Consider the following 21,210-nt stretch of genomic DNA (forward strand, 5'->3'; position numbering starts at 1 on the left):
AGTTACCACAGCTGTGGTGCTATTTAAAGCTGCACCCTTGTTGTCCCTGAGTCTCTGCAGGACTCAGGACAGAGGAAGACAGAGACCACTCTGCCTGGGAGCCCACAGGACAGGATCTCCCAACTCCCTCCCCACACCTTGATACTGAATAGGTAGTTCAATTATCCAGTCTGTCTCTTTCCTCTACCAGCAGCACTAAGCTGATGTTCTGCATGATGGCAGCTCCTTTAGTGAGTCAGCAGCAATGCACAGGGCCATTAGAGCAGACAAACTGTGTCTGCATCAGGACCTCTATTTACATCCATCAACACTGAGAGGAAGTGTTTCTCAGTTCAAACACAGACTGGTCTGGTTAGATTACAGGCTTATGTATTGTGTGACCTCAAATGTTGGACCTACAGGAGTTTGATTAGATGTTCCTGTGAAGAGTAACGGATCCTGGCTCTTGACATGTTGATATAGTTCTGTCAGTGCATAGCTGAGTGACACTATGTAGGTTTCTTGACGTGGGAAAAGCAAAGGGCAAACTGGAGTTGCCCTGAAATGATAAGTCAGGAATCCAGGACAACAAGCAACGCTGATAATGTCTGGATATGAGGAGTTTGGTTCTGTGCACTGAGAAAAACAGTGTCCAAAGTCATCTTGAAGCAGGAAGTTGATCTTTATTCTCAGTCAGCCATCTGTCATAAATTTGAGTGTAAGAATGTGTATTACAGATTATGCTATAACATTATTAATCAGACAAAATTGCACAAACAAGGCTATGGCTTGTTTGTGCTAAGATTACTGCATACAACTCAAACACAAAACACCTTAAATACAAAAGCAAACGAATTTCATAATAGAATAGAAATGGAAATAATGTGGTTAAATTATAACAATCGTTAAGGCTTTAAAATGAGGAACATAGACCTATTTATAATTTGACATCTCATAGAAATATTACCCAGGCTAAATGATATTAAGAGATTTCTTCATTACAGTAGTTATTACAGTAGTTACACTGAATCACACATCTTTTATCTCCATATTGGTATGACCTCATTTGACCCAATAGAACCATTGTCGCGATATTAAACAGACACGGATAAATATGTTACTGTCCCTTAACCCCATTATTTAATTCTCCTCAGAAACGTACAAAGTGAATCTATAAGATAACGAGACCTTACAGACGCACAGGCGCTCCTTAAAAGATTAGAAATGATTTATATTGAGATGATCTATTGACATATCTGCCGCTGTGACTGCAGATGATCAGGAGAGACTCGAGTCTGTGCGCGCGCAGGGTGACAGCTGAAGCCGGCGTGGCGCGCGCGGAATGCGGTATCTGGTAGAAAGTAACGGTACTTTTATGGAAACTGCGCACCGATACGTCAGTCAGTCGGCTGTTGCGCCGTACGGACGCGTCTCGGATTGTCCCGCTTGGCAGGAGTTTAACGAGTTCTTATTGAGGGATTTTTAGGAAAATAAGAAGCAGGACAACACGCTGAAGAGGTAAATAAACGATTTTAAAGAAAGTTTAGATGTTTTAATTAAGTAAAGCCCTAGATATTGTTTTCATCAGTGTGTGGGAAGATCTAGAGTACTTTAGTTAAAAGAAAATGTGGTTCAAACTCCTGCCAGTACAGTAGTAACATCTTCATTTAACCATAAAGTCTATCCTTATTGTTCTTTATTGTTTAAAGGAGCTTTTGTTGGTTGGATACATGTATTGTAACAACACACGATCAGTAAAATAATTGTTTTGATTGTGTTAGTAGCTGTCAGAGGACTGAATATATACTTATTTGTGCTAAACTCATGTTAAAACCTTCTTTCTTTCTGGGAGTCAGTCATGATATACTGTGCCAGCTGAGTACATCATGCCAGCCAGAAATAGGACTTCTGACCTAAATGCACAGGGTTAAAACCATATGACGCACCAGGGACCAGCACCTTTAGTTTTCAATAGGTTTTGTAGAAAAAAGTATTGGGTCTTTAACACAAACAAGTGTATCAGAATGGTTCATCTCATGTCACATTTGACTTGTTAGCCTATAAATTAAGTGAAATCCTCTCAGTAATAAATAGTTCACACCCTGTTATCACTTTGAATGACTCAGGTCTTATATTCAACTTTATACAAGACGCTCCAACGTGTTTATTAGTAATTTTCGTTATTCATATCATAGCAGCAATAACAAACATGATTGATGTGGACTCCTTCAAGCTGCACTTAATGAGAGAATAGATATTTTGACCACTAGAGATATGCACTTTTATTTTAGGGCCCACTCCACAGCTGCTGGAGGCCCTTTGAAGCTTTGTGAGCCAGATAGACAAGAGGCCTGAAGTTGCTATAACAGTCTTGACATTAGGTTGTAAAACAGCTGTTAAGCCCAGATAGAATATGTCAACATTCTTCACTAATATGAGCTACAATATGGTGAATAAGTCTACATATCCATAATGACACTGTACCAGCGCAGACATGGCCAAATTTATCACACGAGGATGAGAGTTGCTAAAATAATTGTTCCATCTGAATAGAGGAGGTATTTCAGGACACACTGACTAAGAATGTTGGATGATTCACAGCCCATATGACTCCCATTCTTCCTGTTGTTCTGCTCTCAGTCTGGCCATTTTGTCAAGGGTCGGCTGGGCGACATGTGGGTGCCAACTTGAGCTCTGTCCCCCTGCCTATCACCCATCAGAAATAGGCAGCATCACATGTCCTGGACGCACAAGTGATCTATAAATAGTGTCTAGCAAGTGTCCGGCGAACATACTGGGGAGTGGAGCACCAACTTTGTAGTCAAGAAGTGCCTGCTTTCAAACGTACATGTCCCCAAATCAATCTAGGAACATTTATGTAGAATAGAAGTAGAATATGGACGATCTGAAGAGCTTTACAAATATGAATAAAGCCTTTGATTATGTATTATTTCATTTGAAAGTAATGAATGCATCCAAAAAGGGCAAATGAAGCAAGTGAGGAGTTTGTATTTAACTCCACACAATTAAAAGAGGAATTAGGTAAAGGGTTTGCAAATAAATAAAGAGATTTTATTAATAAAAGGGCCAAACATAAGTGAATGATGTAAATAAATATCCATCCTTTTTGTACGCCCACAAATCCTGTGCCGGGTCATGGGAGGCTGAAGTTTATACCAACATTCCCTGTGTAAAGTCAGGACGGGTTACAGCTTTATCACAGGGATCACACACACTCTGCATACTGTAGGTAAACAAGTAAACACATCCAGACCTAACATGCACAACTGTAGTCTGGGGAAATTAAAGCACCTATCAATGCAGACATAAGATTATTAGAATAAAAACAATGTAGGAATTCAATTCAAATCATTAGTAAACTAGCAATGTTATCTTTAATGGGAATTAAGCTGTACTCACAGTATTAAACTTAGTGATATGTCACACACTCAATTATTTCTTATTATTTTTATGAACATTCGCAATTGAACCCTTCCTTTATTTTGCAGATAACATTTCATCAAAGTCTGTCAAGTTTGTGGTGCAATCATGACTGAGGTGGCTCAGGTTGCGGCTGTAGTCAGCCATGACATTGACGACGTCACAAATGAAAACGAACACGACATGAGCGATGTGGAAGACAAGGAAGAGGATATGGAAAATGAGGAGGAGGAGGATGTGGCCCACGATGAAGATGAAGCAGCAGAGGAGGAAAGTGTGGAGACGTCACAAACAGAAGACAAAAAGACTGAAAACATGAATGATGAAGGAAGCGATGAGACTGAGAAGACGAATGTTAACGGTATGGAGCACAAGGAGGACACAGCCAATGAGACAAAAGACTCACAAGCTGTTAATGGCATTGAAGAAGACACAAAAGAGACGGACGATGCACAACCCGACACCAACGCAGACCAGAATATTTCTGATTTTGCAATGAAAAAAGAGGTGAGGCAGGGAAATAAGTTGAATTCTTACATGTAGTTCAAGAACATTTCTGTGTTGTTGAATCAGGTCTATATAGTTATTGTCACAGAAACAATGTCTACCTGCTGCACAAGTTACTTCATCTTATACTTCTCCCTGCTTGATCACAGAAACTCCTCAGAACCAGAAGGCCCATTGCCAGGAGTTACGTTCCCAAAGCCACCAAGGAGAAGGGGGACGTGACAAACAAGTTTGAGGCCATGCAGAAGGCCAGGGAGGAGCGCAGCAGGCAGAGGAACAAAGACGAGCAGGATAAGAGGAAGGAGCAATACGTCAAGGAGAGAGAGTGGAGTCGCAGGAAGCAGCAGGTCAAAGACAGATAACCTCACTAACCCGCAACCGTGACCTGCATGGCATGATGAGGCATGACCAGGTGACAAAGCTGCTGGGTTGAGAATTCACTGTGTTCTATACGACACAGGGTTTCATAGGATTAACCAATAACTAATTACATATCATGTTTCACTTTGGTTTAAGCTTGACATAAACATATTTACACCCATGATATCCATTAGATTTAACCTACAAAACGTTTTTCCCAGGTTGGTTCTTATCACATAATGTATTTACTTTGCTTTAAACTCTGATTAATCAAAACCTTTACATTTCAGAGGATATTAAATAAGTCAAGGAAAAATGAATTACAGTGAAATGTGTGTAATAATGGTTTTAATGTTATGAAATATAACCTATACGTACTGAGTGTGGACACGTACAATAAAGATTTGACTGATTTGTTCATATATTATAAAATATTTCATATATATTCTCTTTATAGTATACAAACATTTGGGGAGAGTTAAAAGGTAGTTAAAAGACAATTGAATGTTAAACACAGGACTCTGCACAGTGATTTGTGTGTGTGTGTGTGGATTATCAGTGATACTCAAACTGCATTACGTGCTTGTGCACAGTTGCACCTTTCCTGGTCAGGCCTGGACACCTACTCTCACCTCCTGTTTGTGCCACAACACGGTCCAATCAGAAGCCACTTTCCAGGCCACATGACTCAGCTCTTAGCGGGGATTAGGTCCTTGTTCTTGCTAGGACCAGCATGGTTCCTTGGAGTGGCAAGAGATGATCCCAGATAAACTGTAACCTCACCTCTCTGCCTCTGATCCACCACAGATTAAGGAACTGCTCGCCTCCAGCGATGAGGAAGAAGAGGTGAAGCCTGCTAAGGTGGAGAAATCATATGTCCCCAAGATCACAGGTAAAATATGCTGAGTGATGAAGAGGGTAGGGAAGATGGACGTTCGGACACAAAGCAGTGCTGAGGACTCGTTTTTATTCTCTCTGGGATCCTTAGGGAGTGTGAAAGGGAAATTTGCAGAAATGGAGAAACAAAGACAAGAGGGGGAAAAGAAGAAGATGGACGCAGAGAGGAAGAAGAGGGCCACCCAGGACAACATGGAGAAAGCCAAGATTAAGAAAGAACTGGCTCAAAAAGCAGCTGAGGTATGTTAACATCAGGGATTTCACTAAATGTCTAATGGGACCAGCATGTCTAGATTGTTTCTGGTGAGAACGGCGTACGTGTATTTGTAATGATTCAGGTAATCCTCAGCTGTTACGCAGAGGAGTTATTTTAGGTGGCATTGGAAGTCCAAACAGCTGGCATAGGCCCGATATAGGCCTGAATCCGCACCAAAAGCATCCAAGTAGTTACATGACCATTATGTGAACTCACATTAAAAGGGCCACTGTCATTTCAGAAAACGGTGAAATTTAAAGAATAAGAGCATAAACAAAACAATGTCCAAACAGACTCTCAAAGCAAAGAGTAAAGACCTGAATGAAGTGAATGGAACGTTTAGGCCTCAGACATTCAGACTGCGTTGGTCTTAAGAATGATTACCTGTTAATTATCATTGTGCCAGATTGTGCAATTAGCTGCTACTTCCCTCCCATAACTCTAACCCTGTCCAGCAAACAGTCAACTACAACATTGCTGCAAATGCTGAATAAGATAAAATACCTTTTATTACACTAATTTACAATTCTGAAATTGAATATAACTTAACCTCGCCTCCCTTGGTTTTCCATGTATGGATTTGCTGCATTCAGTAATCATGTAGACAAAATTGTAACATCTCAGTCCCCACACATTACCATTATACTGCTTGTTGTACATGTTCTCATTTACACCTTAGATGTATTTATAACAAATGGAAGGATGCATTGAGGAAGCCCTGACTCTGTGACCCAGAAAGAAGTGTAAAAGCCCACTTACACACTTACAGTGCTATCTGGACCACAGACACTGCCAGGTGTAGACAGCATGTGACTGGCAACTGTTTCCTTCACCTCTCACTGACTAAATTAGCTCTAGTCCTCTTTCGCTGAGACTGAATTAGACTCTGCTATCTTGGCCTGACACCCATAGGCTGACTCACGGCAAATGGTGACCATTAAGTAAAATAGACCTTCACCATCTGGGTATGTTGGTACAGTATGAGAGGGGACTGAATTTCCTAGATGAGCTTAAGCCATTAAACAATATCTTTCTTACCAACATGTCTCTGCCATACACAAAACGATTCATTTGATGAATACATTTCTTATGCTGTGCCCATCCTACATCTTTCTAATACGTTGTAGGAAGGAGATGACACAATGCTGGTACAGGTGGTGCCAACAAAGTCTTCACGACCTCCAGGCCGAATCAGGATGAACTTTGAAGACATGGAGAAGAACCGCGAGGAGGAGGTGAAGAAGAAGTCAGAGGAGGAGAAGAAGAAACGATATGATGAAAACAAACGCTCCTTCAGGGAATCCAAACGGAACTCTATTGTCCAACAGGAACAGGTAGGAATGTGGAGCAATATATAAATATAGGATGTCCAGACCATATCAAGCATTATTGACCATATCAGCAGTGTTTAGGACTTTTTATTAGCACTGAGGTCACCGTTGGTCACTCCTTTCGGTTCTAGGATGAAGAGGAGAAACCCTCAGAGAAGGCACAGGCAGCTCCTGGAAGGCTGAAGATGTCATTTGAGGAGCATGAGAAAGAGAGGCAGGAGCAGCGACGGAAACGGGCTGAGGAGGACGCCAAACGCCGCCTGGTAGAGGAGAAGAAAGCCTTTGAAGAGGCCAGGCTGGGAATGGTAACCAAAACCAGAACGATGTTAATAATGTCATTAACAAATTCTTTTGGATTTGCCGTAAACAGTGTTAACACATTTAGGAAGCATACAAACATCAAAGTGGGGTGAACTGTATGATTGACACATCCTCTCCCTGACCTTCATCACCCTAGTAATGTATGAGTATGACATCATAGTTGTAAATGTGTTAGTTTGATGTCATCATGGTTGTGTATTTAAGTAGCTTTGGAGTCAGACAGCGTAGTAAACATATGAAGCAACACACTCTTTTGACTAAGAACTGGCACATCTACAGCATGCTGAAGAGGAAGCAAGACAAAGTACGACTACAACATGAAATACAAGACGGGACCTATGTGGTGATGGCGGCTATAGCTGTTAGTTGATTTACAAATGCAAAAATGTAGGATTTAGTGGGAAGAGATGGCCCAAATCTCTCATTTAACTGTTATTAAATGATTGGGCATTTCTAACTAGCTTGAATTTGTTAATCTAGACACTTTACAATTAACATAGCAGATCATTTTTGTGGTGAGGACATCATTCAGATTGGTGTTGATAGATTCGTTGTCTTGAAGCATTTAGAAATTACATATTTAATTTGTATTATTCTAAGGGAGAAGATGAGGAGGACACTCAGGCAGCTGAGGAAGACAAGGATGAGGTCCGTCCTGGAAAACTGAGGTTGAGCTTTGAGGAGCTGGAGAGGCAAAGAGTTGAAGGAATGCGTAAGAAAGCAGAGGAGGACACCAAGAGACGAATGGAGCAGGAGAGAAAAGCTTTTGCTGAAGCCAGGAAGAGCATGGTGAGTATTCTCTCTGTATGCAGTATGAATAGAATTCAGACAAAAGCCCTCTTTGAAATCTGAGAGAAGAGAAGTTTTATTTTGAAAGGTTATGAAAGTGGCAGAAGATGATGGCACAGTTTGTTACCTATAACCAAAGCTTAGTCTTTAATGTTCTTACCCAGCTTGTAGATGAGGACGATGAAGCGCTGATGGCCTTGCTGAACCTGGAGGGCAGTGAGCCAGGGAAGATATGTGGCAGCTTTGAGGAGATGGAACGCCAGAGGAGAGAGGAGGAACAGAAGAAGGCCGAGGAGGAAGCTAAGAAGAGACTGGAGGAGGAGAAGAGGCTCTTTGCTGAGGCCCGTAAGGCGATGGTAAGTCCACATGGGTCAGGGATCAGAACCACACGGATGCATGATTGATCAGTGACGTATCAGAAGTACAATAAATCACAAATCACTTCATTCTTCAGCCGAGCTTTATTGCCGCTCTCTCGGAAGGCAAATTACTTAATACGAAAGATTAAATTCGACAAAAATACATAGATTGTATTTGTCTGTTTGTTTAGATTACATTAAAAGCTTTATAAATTAATATCAACTTGTGATATTCTGCATTGTTAAATGGTTGCTTGATTGTGACATCATCTAACCAGATCCTTATCAAATTAACGGCCTACATTTCTGAGGTAGACTATTTAAATGTATACTGATCTGTAATTGGACTCTTAACTGTATGGGGATTAATCCTGTTTGCTGATTCAAAGCCTACACTGCTCTACCATTCTCCAAATTATTTCTTTAAGAGCCCTGGACCGGATCAGGAAAGGTCTGCATATGGAGATGAAAACGTAAGATTTGTACTTTAAAATACATATTTATTGGTCAATGAGAGGAAACAACGTATTTGCTGCGATTATATTGACTGTGATCACACAAGTACCGTTCTTACACTTTATATACGTGTGCATAAAAGGTTTAAAGACAACACAGCAAAAATGGACCGGCCCAAATGTGTCTTTAAACGTATTATGCAAGATTACTCTGAGCCGGACTTAATGGGTTATTTAATGATGGGTAAGTATGTGGCCAACAATAATGGGCATAAAATGTGATGCAGCCAAATCATTAATTCATGTCTTTGTGTATACATCTGCATAGGAAATGGATGAGGAGGGTGGACTGGTGAAGAGTGAGTCTCAGGATGCGCTGCACCCTGGAAAACTGGAGATCAACTTTGAAGAGCTGCTGAAGAACAAAAGGGAAGCCGAAAAGAGACGCAAGGCCGAGGAGCGCAAGAAGAAAATGGAGAAGGAGAAAGAGGAGTTTGAACAACTTAGACAAGAGATGGAAGAGGTGTGTATGGAAGAGAGACTGAGAGAGATTGATCATTTTACAACAATTTCATTTATGATCAATTACATTTCTCACAGCTATGACTTGTTGACTTCTGTCTCACAGGATGTCGTGAATGAAAGCTCGGATGTTGTAAGCAAAGAGTATGAGGAGCTTACTAAGCTCAAGAGGACCGGCTCCATCCAGGCCAAGAACCTCAAGTCCAAGTTTGAGAAGATCAAGCAGCTGACCGATGAGGAAATTCAGAAGAAGATTGATGAGGAGAGAGCACGGAGGAAGGCCATCGATGAGGAAATCAAGGAGAGAGAATCTGAAAGGTTCCAGGAGGTAAGAACATATGTGCTTTACTGCGTGAGATATATCTTTACAAATATACATTTTCAATTCACATTACATCAGCGGAGGATTCTTTCTGTTACATATTGGTCACTGTACTTTTCAGGAGGATGAGGAAGGAGACCCCAATCAAGCGAGGCCTGAAGAGTCACCATTCAAACAGAAAGTGGATATGCGAGCCCGATTTGAACAAATGGCCAAAGCCAGAGAGGAGGAGGTTAAGAAGAAGATAGAGGATCAGAAGCTGCAGAGGATGCAGTTTGAACAGCAAGAGATTGACGCTGCCCTCCAAAAAGTAAATCTTCCATGTTAATGACCTCAAATACAGGATTCATTCATTCATGAAATTGTTTTTATTTGTGTTTTCTTTTAAACATTTTTGACATTGGTCTTTGCAGAAGAAGGAGGATGACGGCGAGGAAGAGGGAAGCATCATCAACGGCTCTGCAACCTATGAGGACGAGGACGATCACGCAAGGTCGGGGGCTCCTTGGTTTAAAAAGCCTCTTAAGAACCAGTCTGTGGTGGACTCTGAGCCCGTTCGTTTCTCAGTGAAGATCACCGGGGAGCCCAAACCGGAGGTGACTTGGTGGTTTGAGGGAGAGACGCTGCAGGACTGTGAGGATTATCAGTATATTGAGAGAGGAGAAACGTTCTGCCTATACCTGCCTGAGACCTTCCCAGAGGATGAAGGAGAGTACATGTGCAAGGCTGTGAACAGCAGAGGCACAGCTGCCAGTACCTGCATCCTCACAGTAGAAAGTAAGAGCACCACGGTGTGATCGCATGCCTGCATGATACTTCCGACCTCTTTCCATGAAGTGGATCGCATGCTCCTCTTCCGCATGACCTCAGGCTGAGTGACAGTTATGGATAACTCCCTCTGTTTCTTCCTTGCAGCCGATGACTTCTGATGCCCTTCCATGTTCTGGAAACTTTCCCTGTTGTCTCTCACTCCTTTTGTAAAACTTCATCCCTCATGGTTTGGTCTAAGAGCGGAGGGAAGAAAATAGCAGTATGCTTCGCATTCCTAAGGGAGGGATACACGACAAAAAAAGTGCAAGATGTTGTTTACGTATTGCTCACTTGTAAAGCTGCACTCCCTACTTGAGAAGGATGATACCTGTGCCAAAAAAAAGACATAATTCTTCTTACCATGATGGGGGTTTATAAGAACTCCACACTATCATTACTGCAAGACCTTCATGCTATTTGTAATACCAGCAAATTCAAAGTGTCATATTGTATATGTATATATCACACTTTATGCTGCTTAAACGTCCTTGTGTCACAATTTTAAAGCTCAATAGGGGAATGTCAGCAAATCATCTTGTACGCTTGCTTTGCTATTCTAGAACTTCTTCATCATCAAGTAACATCAATCTGTGATGTTGTGATATGTGACTGGCAATGGTATGGAAGGAGGGATACCATTTTGAAACTGACACACACTTGCCTCTTTGCAGTCATCAGTTAATTGGAAGTTCAGTTTAGTTCAAGAGTCTCATTGGCAATGAAACAACAAATGAGCCTATTGCAGGAACAACAACAAAACATTATGAAAATATATAGATCCAGTTATCACCACCTTAAATACTAAATGCTTTGAGTTTAAATGTGCCCCCCTCCTTTTTTAAAATTTGTATTTAGCGTTTAGTGTAGTAGCCTTAATACAGTTGTCATTATTCAGTTGTGCTGGACGGTAGATGACTGAATGGTTTGATAGTGGGGGTAAGATAGGCTAGCCTGAATAGTTGTCATATGTTATAAATAAAATGTTTTAATAAAATGAGCAAAATGGTACATTAATGTGATGTCTTTCATGGTTACTCGAAAAAGGAAAAGTTGAATATTAACTCCTGCCTTTACACATATTTAATTGGACTTCTGGAAATTCGTGTGCACACATCTTCTACAATCACAGAAGCAAAAATGTGTGAAATCGGGTTGATGATGGTTATTTGCTTATGTCACTTCATCCCATTGATCAAAATGCAGCAACGTGTCTAAATTCTACAAATGGCCGCTAGGAGGTAGTACTCATCAGGTTGTCAACATGTTACCTTCATGGACCCACGACGCACCGAAATTCACAGTGTGATAAGGATTATGAAATTATTCATAATGTTCATGATTGTGATACACTAGGTTACATGGGGAAAAAACTATATTTGTATAGACGATATAGATAGATTAAGCTTAACAATGTACAGTATATTGCATTTGAAATATAGGCAACTTCACTGACTTTACTTCAATACAAAACATTACTACAATGTAGGACTTTTAATTTGTAATGGTGTGGTATAAGTGCTTTTCCCTTAGTAAAACATCATTTCACCATATTTTTGTGGGTTCCCTTAACAGATCTCATTGGAAATAACGGGCCGCCATCATTTCATACCTTATCCAGCTTGTATATCTATCGTGGGAGAGAGGCGTCATGTTAGCGGAGCGGCCAGCTTCACCATGGGAACGCGTAGTGCTTAACATGAAAAAACACAACGGGACAGTTTTCGAATTCTATGTTGACATTTCCACAAAGATTCACATTCCGTTCAAATCTGTCACATCATACATACAGCGCGCGGGACAGCACGCGACATAGCTTCGTTTGAGCTAGCTAGAATGTTTACATGAAGATCATCGTCAAAGCTACTTGTTGATACTTTGTGTGCGTTTCGTCGCCATGGTGGTTTCAGTGGAGGAGGTGTCGTCTTCTCTTGTGCGGGAATACTTGAGTCGAAAGGTGAGTTTGCTGTGTGATGAAGACGGCGAAGACCGGCGTTTTATGATCTGTAACCCGCTGACAGTGGTAGCTAGCTAGTGGTAGCCACTTAGGTGTACTGGATGAACGAGTGTCCACGTTAAATGGTGTCTCAATGCGACAGTGGCTGGTGAAGATTTTGAAAACAGCTAGAGAGCATTTAATTGCGCGTTATTATAAATGTATCACAACATATTCATTTAACACAGTTCAGTTTCACTTCCTTTTTTCAAATCTGCCACATTGAGTCTGTGTTGTGTTGTTGATACTCAGGGACTGAAGAGGACGATAGCCTGCATGGACGAGGAGCATCCCCGCACAGAGGCCAGCATCAACAACAGATCAGAGCTGAGGCAGGTCCTGCACATGGAGAGCCTCTACAGGAAGAACAAGGCAAGTCTACTGTTCACAGTTATTATAAGCACAGCGTTATTAAGTTTTTCCAGTGCTTTCCCCAAACCTGTGTGTGTGTGTGTGTGTGTGTGTGTGTCAATACAGACTCAGAAAACTCCCCTGAAAACTTTGCTGGAGATTATGGTGAAGCATCACCTTCAGGAGTATAAGAACAACAAGTCGAGCTGGGAAGACAGCGATCCTCTCCATTCTGCTGCCACTCTCAGTTTATCTGCTGCCTGTAATTCTCCACGCATGATTGACAGCTCAGAGGATAATGCAGCAGCCTTTGTTAACAGCAAATCTACCAAATTAAGGTATTAGTCATTAATAGTAATGAAGATAATGATATTAAAGACAATCAGTGTTTTGATTTAGTTGTCTGGTTTTGGATTCCCCTCTCTCCCAGGTCTTTGATAGATGAAGCAAGCTCCTCACAGCCTACATTATCATTCTTTGAAACAGAAAGGCTCTCCGCTCATAATCAAGCTTCTTCATGGATTAGTGACCATGAGAACCACAAAGGGCATCCGCCGCTGGTGTCCCTTCAAGACAATGAGATCTTCACCACGAGTGAACCAGAAAGAAAGACCGTCATCACAGAGAGCTCTCTAAAGAGTAGAACCAACCGCATTCGGCGTGGAGTGATGGCTGGTCCCATAGCAAGCACTCTTCAGGTAAGCATTCAGGTACATACACTTCATTTGAGCTGACTTTATGATGCAACTCATCTTCACATGATTCTTTACTTCTCCTTAGGAATCAAACAAAAAAAGACAAACTCGAAGGTCAGAGGTTCCCCTGCCACAGCTCAGAAAAGAGGAAGAAATCAAGAATTTGAGCGATGGACTTTCTGTTATTAGCTTACCGAGCCATCTTACTGACTACATGGGAGCGAGATGGGAGCTGATGAGCACGCCAGAGAGAGAAAAGAGTGAAGAAACCTTCACAAAGTCTGGGAAAAGTACACAGAAGACAAGAAAGTAAGAGTTTACCTGCTTTATTTCTCTCTAGCAGCATGTAGAAAAGCATTACATCTCATCACTAAATAATTATCCCACAGATTTCATGGATATGTTCATAACTCTATGTACTTTTTGTCGTTTCTGTTAGTCTTAAATCTTTAGCCTCTCCAAATGCAGCTGATCTGTGTGTATCAGAGATGGTTTTAGGTAAGTGCTGTGTGTCAATGCAAATAAAATGAGGCTGCTTTCAACTTGTTTCCCTGGTGATGCTGATGGTCTGTCAATCATTCACCAGATGATGTTGATGATGAAGATGATTGGCAACAGCTCTCCAAAGTGTCTTTCCAGACAAGCATCCCAACACGGAGCTACGCGAGCTTACCCATGGACCAACACACTGCCACAGTAGGTGAACCGCACCGCTGGGTACGGTTTCTACAATCGCTTTGATCTTCAGTTTGATTGACATCATCGCTCTTCTCCAGGAACTCAAAGAGGTTCTGTTTGGCTCGAGCCGAACCTGTTTCAGCTTTGAGTGGAGGAACCAGGGTTTCACATTCTCGGAGACCCACGACTTGAGATACGGCATTGTGCAGAGAAAGGTTGACACCATGCAGAAATTCAGTAACCACAAATTTCCATTTTCTTACATATTAATTCATTTTAATGTTGTGATTTCCTCTGTGTGTGTCCAGGGCGGCCCGTGTGGAGTTCTGGCCTCCATCCAAGGCTTTTTTCTAAAGAACCTCCTGTTTGAAAACATTGAAAGCAGTAATACAGGCCTGCAGTAAGTTATCCTTCCGCTCAAAGCTCTACAGAGGTCTTTATATTAACCTCCGAGTGCCCTTTTGTAATCTTTTAAATGTGTTTAACAGTCAGTTAATTCACATCAAGGGGTGCTTTGTCGGTCCTAGAAGCGTTGACCTATGCATTTTAGGTATTAACTATTACACCAGAAGACCTATTTTTCAAAGAAATGCGACTTTGTTCCCAGGAGGTTAAGACCTTCCAACACTACCAGAAGAAAGTGTCTCGTTTTAGCGATGGCTGAAATCCTGTGGAGGGCTGGGGAGGAAAAACAGGCCACCCTCGCAATGTAAGATCCTACTCCTCACCACTTAATCTTCAGACTCCACTTTTGCAAAGTGGGCTGGATGCGTGTGAAAACCTGTGTAAAGTCGTTAAGAGTAATAGTGGTTGAGCCTGTCACTGTAATACTGAACTAGACGTTATTAAACTCACAGTTAAAATCAGATGTTCTACAAACATTCCAGTCCACAGCAGCACTTCTGTGCACGTCTGTGATCTACTGCCGTCTTTTGCATTTGTTTTCAAAACAGAAGTTCGGGAAGAAATCATTTTATCCCAACTGGACACTACAAATCTGAAGGACTGCTTGAGAAGGTACAGAGTTTCTTTAACGCCTGCTGAAGCCTCTCTTTGCTCAGCTTCTTTGTACTGAATGAACAATTCATTTGTAAGGTTTATTAGTTGGTTTGTCTGGATAATTTAGGTCCATTCTGTGCTTGACACCACTGTGGAATGTTCTCTTGATGTTTAGATCACGTGTTTTACTGTGGATGACATCAAAGACCTGCAGTTGGTTTTGGAGCAGCATGTCGAGCAGGTGAGAGAGTCTTACTTAAATTCCTGTCTTAAGTTGCCTGTCAATCATACAAATGATCGTTAAAACCCCTTTTCCACTAATAGTTGTGCTTCTTTCTACACAGTTTGAATCTGGTGTGTTAGCATGCGTACTGCTGACCATATCTGCTGTACTCTCTCGATCTGTTCCAAAGTATGTCCTGTTTAAAATAAAAAAAAGAATCAATACTTAATAAGGTATAGAATGTTTAAAAGCCTTATTGGGTTTTCTGTGAATCCTTTTCACTCAGAGTAAGAGGGGACATGGATGTGCCCACCAACACACTCATAGGAGCCCACGGCTACTGCACTCAGGTTTGCTACAATTTCAACCTTGAAATCCAAATAAATCCGGAACATTACTCATTATTTTGTGCATGAACGCGTGTCTCCTTCCTGTGTCGTTCACCAGGAGCTTGTGAACCTGTTGCTGTGCGGCCGAGCCGTTTCTAATGTCTTTGACAATGATGTGGAGTTGGATTCGGGGAACGGCAACACAACCCTGCTTAAAGGAGTCAAAAGCCACTGCGACATCGGCCTGCTGTCATTATTTGAACACTACAACATCTGCAAGGTGAGTCACATTTGATGGTAAACGAGACACACATTCTTTACTTCACACCTACCGTGCTCTAAGTGTCACAGGTAAACTTGTCATTAGACTTTAAAGAGCACTGTGGACTCTGTCATCAACACTCACGCGGCCTAGAAATGCTTTCTTTGAAGTAGCAAACAAAGTTATTTGTTACGTCTTGGTTTAGATAGTTTTCATCCGTCACCCTTGTGTCAAGAGTGCAGTAAGATTGTGTAGTTGAAATTGTCTATTTTGGTTGCATTCTAAATTAGGTTGGAGCTTACCTGAAGGATCCCCAGTTCCCCATCTGGGTGGTGTGCAGTGAAAGCCACTTCAGTGTCCTGTTTGGCCTGCAGATGGAGCTGTTGACCAATGAGGACCAAGTGTTGGAGTTTGACCTGTACTATTATGATGGCTTGGCCAATCAGCAGGAGGAGATCCGCCTCACTATCTGTATGTAGCATCTCTAAAGCTGTATATTATCTGTATATTGGATTGCGGTCTCACACTGCTTGTCAGCTTGTATTGCACACAAACGTATATCGGACAATAATTTCTGCTGTTTATCTTGTAACTGTGACTAGGATGTAATAATTCTTCTCCTTGCACCAGTTCTTATACTATTGCCTGATAAATCTTCACTTGTTGAATTCTAATTCTCTAATTCTATTCTCTATTGCCTGAAAATGGTCTAATTGTGCATTTATAGCTGTTGGTGTATCCGCCCTGTCCTCTCAAGACGTCCACCCTGACCTCACTCCTCCTCTGGAGCACTGTATCCGAACAAGGTCAGGATCCTTTGGCATTTCAGAAACACATATGCACAGTCACATGTCCGCTGGCCCTGAACACATCCCCAAATAAGAACATTTTGATTGGAAGTAGTCAGCCTCCAGCCTTAAAAGATCATCATACCTCTGCATGTACCTGTTTTTTTTATTTTTTGCCTAACATCATTGGACACAATTGAAACACATTTCTAAATATGTTCATCTCTTAATATGATATAACATCTTGCTCTTTTTCCCTCAGGTGGAAAGATGCGGTTGTGAGTTGGAACGACACCGAGCCCATTCTCTGACCGGCCACAAGGTTTGGTTACATCTGTTATTTAAGTTTTCTCACTCCACACACAGAGATGATAATATAGAGCGCAATGAACTGAGCTCTGCAATACTTCACCATGACACAATGGCCTAAAGAATACATTTAAATGTTTAACAATAAGAGATTTTCCATTAAATGTATTTGGATGTGAAGTCTTCATTCTCACAGCCTGTTGAAGAGAAACTTGAAGTTTGTGTTAGATACAATATTAACCACATAGGCCTTTTAGTGTTATCTTTCACATTACATAGGTATCTCTGAATCTGTCTATTTTGAAGTGTAAATAAGTATAACTCTACAGCTTACTGCAAATGAAATCCGTTAAGCCAATTGTTGAAATAACGACTAAAATATTATTCTGAATCATGTATGTTATTTAGAACCTTGCTTGACCCTTTGGTTTTTAGAAATGGTGATAAATCAAATTGCCTTATATTACATGTGCACACTTGAAATGAGATGATCTGTTCAGATGTACTTTATTTCTCCATTTTCTTCAATTATAATTTAGATACTGTGTAAGGAGACTTGATTAAATACTGCCGGACTGATTGTAATGTGTGTGTGTGTCTGTGTGTGTATGTATGCGTGACAGTGACACTGAATATTATACTAAATTGCTTCTAATTCCCTTGATGAGTTTTCACTCTGCATAGTCCTCTCATCTGGAACAGATAATAAAATCATCTCCAAAGAGTAATGTTTTTTTTGTTAAATTCTCCTGTTTCTCTGTCACACTGAGTCGGTGTTGCCAAGAATGAGCATATTTGTGTAGATTATTGCACAAAGCTGTTTGTAACCTCAAGCAAAAGGGAAAATGTCACTGAAAAGCTTCAAATAAAATCTATGGAATAAATATGTCATCTGCATGTGCATGGAAAGATGTGAAACACTGCTGTTTTCACGTATTTGCTGTTTCACAATTACGTCTAAAAAAGGTTTTTTTCAACAGCTGAATAAATTCCTGCCAATAAACAAATGGTTGGATGTCTTCCAGTCAGGACTTTGGCCAGACTATAACACTGAAACTGCTCAATGACAACCACTTAAACACAGACAGTGGCAGATTTTCATCTTAGTATTATTGGATATCAGTGTTGCATTCAATACGGTCGACTACATTAGATAGATAGGCTAGAGTGACTGGAAAACTGGGTGGGACGCTCTGGCACCGTTTTAATCTGGTTTGGATCCGATACTTGAAGAACAGAGACTACTTAGTGCCTACTGTATATGTAAACACACTCCTGAGCAGACGAAAATGATGTGGTGTTCCACAAGGCTCCATTCTGAGGCCTCTTCTGTTCAACATGTTCATGTCTACTGCCTCATAAAATCCCCAAAAGATCATGAAAAGCGTGAAAACAACTGGCCTGTGTATTGATTGATCAGATGTCTCCCTGTCTGCCCTGATTTGTTGTACCTGTCAGTAACTTCACAAGTTTCTGGGGTTTGGTGACCTCAACACTCTCCCAGTGCAGCTCCACTCTTCAACTGTGTGGGTGAGCAGGGTCTTCACTGCAACATCTTTATGTCATTTAACACAACTTATTTAAAATTAAATATGGTAATGTTCATGTTTAATCAGATGTATTCCAAATAGTGCATTTTATTGCCCTTAAATTATAGTCAAAATTACATATTAAATTAAGAGAAACTTTGTGCTAATTGTTTTATAATTCCTTCTAACTAAACCATTCATTTCTGTCATCTGTCATTAAAAACATTCATCTCAAACATGCCTCAGAGTTAATCGGTGCATTTAGCATTAGCCACGGCACAGTGCGGGGCTTGCAGAGGGGGTAGCAGGGAGACCCGTGCCAGCCCCTCCAGCATATGGCATCAAAGACACTGCTTGGCTTCCGCACAGAGCTGCATCGGCTCACTTCCGCTGCATTACGAGGGATAGCACAAATCCAAAATGGCAGCAGGATCATGTTATTAACTCATGCTGCACTATTTGAATACTTGTGATGGATGACTCATGTAGGATTTATAAAAGACATATGAAGAGTCATGAATTAACCATTAAACCCAGAGTGAATCAATAAGCTCTTGACAAAAACTATTTAACAGTGCCCATGCAAGCTACTGTGATTTCTCTAAATAAAGCTCTTCGCTTATACGGGGCCTTTGGGGATTAAAAACATTGGAAGGAAATGTCTCAACTTTTGCCAGAAAATTCTTCAGGCAATGGGGGGAGTTTGATATACGTCATGAGGATCCATGCTGAGGTTTCAGGGTGTATGACAGTCGTAATCTCCAGTGAATAGTTGTTGCGAGAGATATTTTAGTACTGCTTTAATTGCTGAAGGGCTACCCAGATCACATATGTCTTTATGAATTCAAAGCCAATTAAAGACCGGAATCTGAATAATCCATTAAATTGCTGAGCTGGTATGTCTCGGATTTGATTAAAATCTGATGTCTGCTGTAAGACACGAGAGACATTTCAAATCACAGCCTCCACGTACTGACTAAAGAATTCAAAGGCAAATTTTTACTGACTCTATTTGACATTCAGACGTTGGTCTTGCTGTTTCTTCCCTTCTGTCCCTTGGCTGAGGTGCAGCAGGATGCAGTCTGACAGGAAGGGAATGAGCGGGCTTTGGTCTCTATTTACTATTTATTGCAGAGGCACCAGAGCAGGGATTTGGTGCTTGTGTGTAATTGTGTTAGAGGCCTCCCACATGTTGTCCCCAGTGTGTCTTCTGTCTCTTCTCCTAATCTGCGCTGTTTGTCTCCAGATAAGTGATATCCTCCTCAGATTAAGATCTGGTGTCCCTGCCCTGCCCAGCCAGAGGGAACAGGATCCTCAGTGCATCCCCATGAGGTCCAGGCCATATTTTTAGCCCCCTAATCCTTTTATAGCACCAGCAAAAAGCATCACCCCATTCCAATAATTGTCCATGGTAATGATGATGAATATGCCACAGAGGAAGGATTTTTCTGTGATGGAAGTTGTTTACTGTTTACTAAGTTTGACAAAATTTGGAAATAGCTTGGAGCATATATTTTCAGGTTGGGCTCCTGTTTTTGCAGAGGTTGTTAGTGAGTATGATTTGTAGATGAGAAGGATTCCACGATTTTATGGCTCTGAGGAACAATTGAAACTGATCTTAAATGAAGTTGGAAACATTTTGATAAGGATGTCACTGAGACTAAAGGATTAACACCTGAAATTTGGACATTTTTGTCTATTTTGTCTATTCACAAGCTTTTGAAATGATGGCTTCTGTGGATGAAAAGTAACAAACTGTTCCGGCCGGGTCTGTAGAGACATGCTGGCGTGAGAACTGAGCTGTTGTAATCTTTGGCTTAGTGAATGTTTTCTTCAGAATCTTTTCTGTCCGCGTCACAACGTGTGAGCGGCTCAATATTTATTTCACTATCCAAAATAAAAACAGCAGACAATCACTATAAGTATTCCCCAGTCACATATCTTGGGACAAGAGGACACAGCGTCACTAGAAGAAGAAGATGCTGGATCTTGATTATTTTGCCAGGACTTTATAGTGTTTTGTCTCTATAAGTGGCGGCACTTTCATTTAGTGATCATCTCATATGTGAAGAAATTACAGCTTTTCTTATTTTAATCTCTTAAGTGTTGCATACATTTTTTTTGCTATATCAAGAGACTTAAAAAGCAAACATATGCAATCTTTTGAGGATCTTGGATCTGAAATGATAAGAGGCCCATTGTATCTGGCACCAGGGCATGTACATTCGGACCCCAGTGTCCCAATCTTCCAGGAACGTGATTGTAGCTAGTTTGCAGGCACATTTCAATGATTAAATTAAAATGGCCAAACTGCATTTGCTAAAAATTTTGCCTATGGTGTTCAGCATTTCTTTCAATCTGCAGTCTTGCAGCCCCTTGCAAATACAACCCACATCCTTGGATACATGACACTTGGATACTTACAGTAGTACTTGAACTGTCTAGTTAACTATAAACAGCTTCCATATGTTTGCACTTCATACCATTGCACTTCATTTTTTACCTTGGTCTTTTGCTCAACATCTAGTGCTGTCCAAGATATCTGAAGGATTAACAATTGTGAGTGATGTCCAAAATAAAAATGGAAAGATTGCCAGATGTTTGACAGAGAGCTCGACTCTAGATAAGGGAAGCACCTGCTCAGAGGAGCTGTGAGAGAGAAGAAACAGTGGAGTTTGCAGCAGGTCAGTACTGAATTCCCTTCA

The 21,210-nt window shown here is 41.0% G+C and overlaps 2 protein-coding genes across 4 annotated transcripts; both read left to right on the forward strand.

The window, feature by feature from the left end:
• The first annotated feature begins 994 nt into the window (after nt 1-994).
• nexn (nexilin (F actin binding protein)) lies at nt 995-11,338 on the forward strand. Of its 2 annotated transcripts, XM_076152826.1 has the most exons (13): nt 995-1,497; nt 3,489-3,927; nt 4,077-4,274; nt 5,095-5,179; nt 5,276-5,424; nt 6,568-6,774; nt 6,903-7,076; nt 7,693-7,881; nt 8,046-8,237; nt 9,024-9,218; nt 9,324-9,545; nt 9,661-9,849; nt 9,953-11,338. In XM_076152826.1, the coding sequence occupies exons 2-13, from the start codon at nt 3,529-3,531 to the stop codon at nt 10,334-10,336; spliced, it is 2,583 nt and encodes an 860-aa protein (XP_076008941.1). In that variant the 5' UTR covers nt 995-1,497; nt 3,489-3,528; the 3' UTR covers nt 10,337-11,338. The 2 variants fall into 2 exon arrangements, with proteins under 2 accessions (XP_076008941.1, XP_076008940.1); XM_076152825.1 differs by lacking the exons at nt 995-1,497; nt 3,489-3,927 and adding an exon at nt 8,669-8,713 and having other exon boundaries at nt 4,231-4,339.
• A 646-nt stretch (nt 11,339-11,984) lies between these two features.
• mindy4 (MINDY lysine 48 deubiquitinase 4) lies at nt 11,985-17,829 on the forward strand. Of its 2 annotated transcripts, none has more exons than XM_076152844.1 (18): nt 11,985-12,303; nt 12,595-12,714; nt 12,820-13,031; nt 13,124-13,391; nt 13,474-13,697; nt 13,828-13,886; nt 13,975-14,084; nt 14,165-14,281; nt 14,375-14,466; nt 14,674-14,775; nt 15,020-15,083; nt 15,241-15,306; nt 15,410-15,477; nt 15,575-15,638; nt 15,736-15,897; nt 16,170-16,350; nt 16,607-16,685; nt 16,930-17,829. In XM_076152844.1, exons 1-18 carry the CDS (start codon nt 12,244-12,246, stop codon nt 16,976-16,978), a joined length of 2,097 nt encoding a protein of 698 aa, XP_076008959.1. In that variant the 5' UTR covers nt 11,985-12,243; the 3' UTR covers nt 16,979-17,829. The 2 variants fall into 2 exon arrangements, with proteins under 2 accessions (XP_076008959.1, XP_076008960.1); XM_076152845.1 differs by having other exon boundaries at nt 15,023-15,083.
• The last annotated feature ends 3,381 nt before the right edge of the window (nt 17,830-21,210 follow it).

The sequence above is a fragment of the Genypterus blacodes genome, unplaced genomic scaffold (assembly GCF_046128005.1).
Source record: "Genypterus blacodes isolate CSIRO-AG114 ecotype Tasmania unplaced genomic scaffold, CSIRO-AGI_Gbla_v1 ptg000058l_1, whole genome shotgun sequence".
Taxonomy (NCBI): Eukaryota; Metazoa; Chordata; class Actinopteri; order Ophidiiformes; family Ophidiidae; genus Genypterus; species Genypterus blacodes.

Coding starts and splice junctions, on each gene's coding strand:
- nexn (XM_076152826.1), top strand. CDS start 3,529: ATGACTGAGGTGGCTCAGGTTGCGGCTGTAGTCAGCCATGACATTGAC. Junction 5,425..6,567: donor TGGCTCAAAAAGCAGCTGAG/GTATGTTAACAT, acceptor AATACGTTGTAG/GAAGGAGATGACACAATGCT. Junction 9,850..9,952: donor TTGACGCTGCCCTCCAAAAA/GTAAATCTTCCA, acceptor TGGTCTTTGCAG/AAGAAGGAGGATGACGGCGA.
- mindy4 (XM_076152844.1), top strand. CDS start 12,244: ATGGTGGTTTCAGTGGAGGAGGTGTCGTCTTCTCTTGTGCGGGAATAC. Junction 13,698..13,827: donor AGTACACAGAAGACAAGAAA/GTAAGAGTTTAC, acceptor CGTTTCTGTTAG/TCTTAAATCTTTAGCCTCTC. Junction 15,898..16,169: donor AACACTACAACATCTGCAAG/GTGAGTCACATT, acceptor ATTCTAAATTAG/GTTGGAGCTTACCTGAAGGA.